This window comes from Neopsephotus bourkii, unplaced genomic scaffold (assembly GCF_033783945.1).
Source record: "Neopsephotus bourkii isolate Nb327-2 ecotype Australia unplaced genomic scaffold, CSIRO-AGI_Nbou_v1 NB_1535, whole genome shotgun sequence".
Lineage (NCBI taxonomy): Eukaryota > Metazoa > Chordata > Aves > Psittaciformes > Psittacidae > Neopsephotus > Neopsephotus bourkii.
The window spans coordinates 75,001-80,200 of record NW_026902011.1 but is presented as its reverse complement, the minus strand read 5'-3'; the positions used below and the strand labels follow the sequence as shown (position 1 = coordinate 80,200).

The following is a 5,200-nucleotide window of genomic DNA, read 5'->3' as shown; positions in this document are numbered from 1 at the left end:
CTTTAAACAGCGAGCGTTACACGTCCTGAGCTCCCGCAGCTCGCAAGGGTCCACCGTAACAGCTTTGCTCACCTCTTTCGGAGCAAGATCTACAGGACAGCGGGTCAAAGGTTTCCGGTCCCTCGGGGGAGAGGGTGAAGCGGGGTTCTGTGGCGGCTTTGCCCTTCTGATTTCCCCCGCCGCCGGAGGGCTGCAGCCCTGCAGTGGGACTGTCCCACCGGGCGCCGTGTTGCGCGGGACCTTCTGGCCGACCTCCTCAGCAGCGGGGCTCGGCGGGGAGCCCGTGCTTGGCGGCCGCCCCGTGCCGCAGGCTGTCGGGATGGCTGGGAGGCCTCCCCTCCCGGGCCCTTCTTCCAACCCAGCCACTTTGGCCTCAGCTGTGAATTTTCACATCACCGCCTCTCCGCCACTAGCGATAATTAACGACGACAAAAGCTCTTACCTGCGACCTGGCTCTCAAATAATCTGATTGTACACAATATAAACACAGACACCAGAGGGGTATGGTCATGAGATCGATAGGGTTTCCGTGCGACAAGCATGCCCCAAATATCGGCATCCTCCTCGCGGGAGCCTCCCTCCCCCTACCCCCGCCCCTTAGGAGTGCACCAGGACGGAGTGCACTTGCCCTCGGGGGTGTTACTCGCGGTTTGTCCTAGCAGCGAAGCGGCAGACGGGGAGGCGGTGGGGCAGATCTGCGAGGCAGCGACCGTCAGAGCAGGGATGGCCGAGGCAGCGGTCATCGCCGGCGCTGGTTTGATGGGTACCGGGACAGCGGGCATGGTCTGAGCCGGCGGGTGGCAGAGAGCCTTCACGGGCACACCGAACGGTCCGTAGTCTGGAGACACGGGCACGCCGGCCACGGAATCCATCACCCCCACGTGCGGCCACACAGAGCTCACCACGCTGCTGAGCTGGCCCGGCACCGGGTAGCCCAGATGGTGCATCACCGAGGCCAGCGGCAGCCCGCCGGCCTGCAGCACTCCCTTGTAATCTCTGCTGATGATGTTCTCGATGGCGAAGGGATGTTTGAAGCCGGAGGGCTGACTGCTCCCGTAGGGCGAGAACTGCGGCAGCCTCCCTACGGATGCGGCGGCAGCCACGGCGGCCTCGGAGCCCACCAGCCCCGGCACCTTGCCCGAAAGAGGCGGTGGCGGCGGCGGCGGGTTCGAGTGGAAGTAGTGCACCATGTGCGGGGCTGGCGCCGGGGTCTTGCCGAGGCCGCCTCCCGCCGCCCCGCTGCCCGCCCCGGCGCCGCCGGGCAGATGATGCTCGGGGCGCAGGACCTTGAAGCGCTTGCGGCGTCGGAGGAAGCTGCCGTTTTCAAACATGTCCCCGCAGTCCGGGTGCAGCGCCCAGAAGCTGCCCTTGCCCGGCTGGTCAGGGCGGCGCGGAATCTTGATGAAGCAGTCATTGAAGGAGAGGTTGTGGCGGAGGGAGTTCTGCCAGCGCTGCGTGTGTTCCCGATAGTAGGGGAACCGCTCCATGATGAACTTGTAGATGTCGCTCAGGGGCAGCATCTTCTCGGGAGAGTGTTGAATGGCCATAGCCGTCAGGGAGATGTAGGAATAGGGCGGCTTCTGGTCGCTGTAGGAGCTCTTCCCCGGCCTGGGCATCGCCGCCCCGCCGCAGCCCTCCCGCGGCCGCACCGTGTTAGGTCGGCACTGCCTTGCCCCGCCGCCGCGCCTCTACATCGTGAGCGCCACCCGCCCGGCCCACTCGTGACCGCGGCGTGGCCTGCCGGCGGGCTCCGCTCACGGCTCCTCCGGACAGCCTCGCCCAGCGGGGAGCGCTTTCCACGCCGCCCTGCCGCTCGCCGGAGGCACAGCTGCCTCCCGGGTAGCGGGGCCGTGGAGGGCGCGGGGCAAAGGCGGGTCGCGGCCCCCTCTGGTGTCCTCGCTTGCCGCCGGAGGCTGCCGACTCCCGTGCTTCCTCGCTGCCGCCCGGCACGCTCTGCTGGAGTTGGTGCCCCGCACGCACCGAGGGCGCGGGGGCATGGAGTTACCCCGCACCGCTCTCTGCGGGGAAGGGGAGGAAGGAAATAAAGACGCCCCTCTCACCGCTCAGTCCAGCGTCCCCACTTATAAGTTTGCAGCGGGGGAGAGGGCCGGAGCCGGCGATGAGAGGAGGAGGCGAGCGGGGCGGCCGCCGCCGCGGCTATGACGGGGCTGCGCGCTCGGGCCCGGTTTTGTAATGGTGCCCGAGTAGGGAGACCCCCGCAGCTCCTACTCTCTCGCTATCACATGACAGCGTCGCGGGCACTTCGCGTGTCGCGGAAAAGGAGCGAGGAGCGGCTCCCGGCTCCCCTGTCGCTCACACCTCCTCATCAGGGCGAGGTGGGGCCGTGGGGGCATGAGGAAAAGCCATGTGGGAGAGGGATCCGCTTTCAAAACACAGGGCAGGCACAGCAGCCCCAGCAGGGAAGCTCCCCACACACACCTCCCAGCGCCCGCATCCACTTTCCTCCTCGCCTTCTCGCTCCTGCTCAGCCCTGCTCCGAGCGACGAAGGTCTCCCACGGGCACCACCGCGGAAGGTGGAAAACGGGCGAAATCTTTCTCCGTCCCACGGGCGAGCCGTGCCAAGCGTACCCTGGGAAACGGGCATCAGACTAACCCCGTGAACCACCGTGCGAGAAATAGGGGCCCCCTGAAATAATTTCTTAATATCCTTTATATCCCTTTCATTGAGCTAAAAAGCTACTCAAAACCTAGAACAGAACCGAGAGAGGATTTAAAAAAATAAATAAATAAAGTAAAAATCATGACGGTCAACTCTTGTTACCGGCCACGATGCGGCTGGTATTAAAACAACGAAAGAACCAGCCAAATATCCTCAGTAAGCTTCGAAGCGAGCTACTTAGCGCCAGTGTTGATTTAGACCGGCTCATTAGTAGGAGTCAATGAACAGTGCAGCAATTCACATCTATCCTTCAAGCGCCCTGTGCTGCAGCGGGCAGGCTGTGGATTTGAGCGAGAGGCAGGGAAGCCTGCTCTCTGTTCTGCTGCAGCCAGAGCTGGGACCAGAAACCCTGCTCAACGCCAGCACCCGCCAGAACTCAGCTAGCAGCTGCTGTAGAGGTGTCGTCCTTAAAATGATTAGTAAGGCTTTTACTAGATAAATAAATGAGTCGAAAGAGCTAAGTACTACTAAGAGAGAAGGAAAAAAGGAAAATAAGAATAAGCGCTCCTTTCAGCCCACTCTCCTCGCTGGTGCCGGCCTTCCGGGGGTGATGGGAGCATCAAAACTGGCTGTCTCTTCGAGTCGGGCGCTGCAGGTGGAAGTGCGAACAGGAGGGGAACTCCCCTCCCCCCCCCCCCCCCAAATAAACAGCACACCAAACCCCCAACCTTTTAAGTGGCTGCCTGTAATCTCAGCTAAGAGGGTGAAAGAAAAGGCTAATCTGAATCCCTTCCTTAAGTGCCTTATATTTAATAGTCATATACTTGACCAAGATCAGTCCAGTGAAGAGCGTAATCAGACATAAACAGAATAAGTAACCAAAATTCTGGAAAGCCAAGTCTTGCGGGGAAGCGTGTACTTTAAAAAAGTTTCGAGTGGTTTCCCAAAGCATTCATTTTGCCTCTGATAAACTAGGAGAAACTTATGGTGTAGGCAATATTTACATCGTACGTCCTGGGGAGCTTTTCCCCTTCTAATCGGCACGGCAAGAGCCGAGATTCGGGCATCTTTACTGGTATGTTTGTGCATTTTTCCCCCAAATCCTTTTGGATCGTGTTTTACTGATTATTCCAGTCCTAACCGGTTAGAAGCCCTGCTTCTGCCCTCAGCTTCTGTGCCCTGGATCTGAAACTCAATGCCTGCCTCGCTTCACCAGTTAGTAACTCAGCATTTCGCCTTGCACGTAGGTATGCGGGTTTAGCCTGGCCCTGTGGCAGATCAACCCTCTTCACCTCCGCTGCAGCCGGATTGTATTTTCCGCGGAAGAAGCCACCCAGCCCGAGAATCCGATGAGAGCCGAAATAAGCTGTTTGCATTTGTTCTCCTCTGACTCCTTCTCCCAAAGCGGCCGCTCCCCTGAGAAGCGGCAACCGGCGGTTTCCCGGGAGGACGCGGAAAGGCTGGGAGTGGAGACCGGGCAGGAGCCGGGTATCGTACTTCAGCGGGCACCCCTGCGGAGAACCTGGGCTGCGGTATTGCCAGTCCGGTCCCCTGAGCTCCCACCGGCCTCCAAGATGGGCTGTACTAGGCAAAGGGCTGTCTGGGCAAGCCTTTCCCAAGGGACCGTTCAGTACTGGCGTGCACTGGCTGTTCGAGTCTGTTCGAGTGCGCGTTTATTGGGCAGCATCACCGGAGGGCTGCGATCCATCCAGATGTCTGTGAAAGCGATACCCGTTTCTTGAAGTATCTGACGCAAATACTGGGAAAAAAATGCCTCAGGTGATCGCCCAGGACACTCTCTGTTTTCAGGGGGTAACGATTTACGAATAATACGCAGCTATCAGCCACCTTAGGTTACTCCAGTGACAGTGTTATCCCTCCTAAAGTGGCAACACAGTTTTTCAGGCTTTTGTCAGTCAGGAAAGTCACTATGAAGTTTTGCAGACCTCGGGAAGTTTCTTTTCCTCACATATCTCAATCGCCTTCCATTCTCAGGCAAAACTCTCCGCCAGGAAGATGGCCGTGGCTTTTCTGGAGCAGGGTGATTGTCACCTCTCTCCCTCTCACTTTCCTTGCAGAGCTGGCTCTACATTAGGGACACTTGCCTTCTTGTTTTGCGCTATCGGCCTGGCTTGGTGATGGCTAGGCTTACAGAGCGCTTTCGTGACGTGGAGTTAAAAAGCATCACTTAGCAGGAGTTGCAGCACTGAGGGCAACAGAGCAAGCTGTGCTGGCTGGACGGCCAGCCCCAAAGAACGGACGAATGAAGCCAGGCTCTCCTCCCTGCTTGGGAAAGGTGTATGCGGGCAGTGAAAAAACTGTCACCCCCAGCCTCCTCCCGCATCTTTTAGCTCAAGGTCCGCCCGTTTCAGAGAAGGATATGCTCCGCTCTTGCATTAGGAGAGGTATTGCCAGCAGAAAGACCTGCTTCCTCTTCACCCCTCTTTCTCCCTTTTCTTTCTTTCTTTCTTCCTTCCACCCTGCCCTTCTGTCCGTGTTTCCTGCTACCTAGTCCTTCTGTTTGTCACGACTTGCTGGCACCAATGCTAATTTTCTAGGGCAGGGTGTTGCGGGCGGTG

General features: G+C 59.0%; 1 protein-coding gene across 1 annotated transcript; it reads right to left on the bottom strand.

Annotated features, from left to right (window-relative positions):
- Nucleotides 1-597: 597 nt before the first annotated feature.
- On the bottom strand, nt 598-1,616 carry FOXB2 (forkhead box B2). The gene is given in 2 exon segments (XM_061370291.1): nt 598-623; nt 626-1,616. Coding segments are annotated over 2 exon segments (1,017 nt in total).
- Between the last annotated feature and the right edge of the window lie 3,584 nt (nt 1,617-5,200).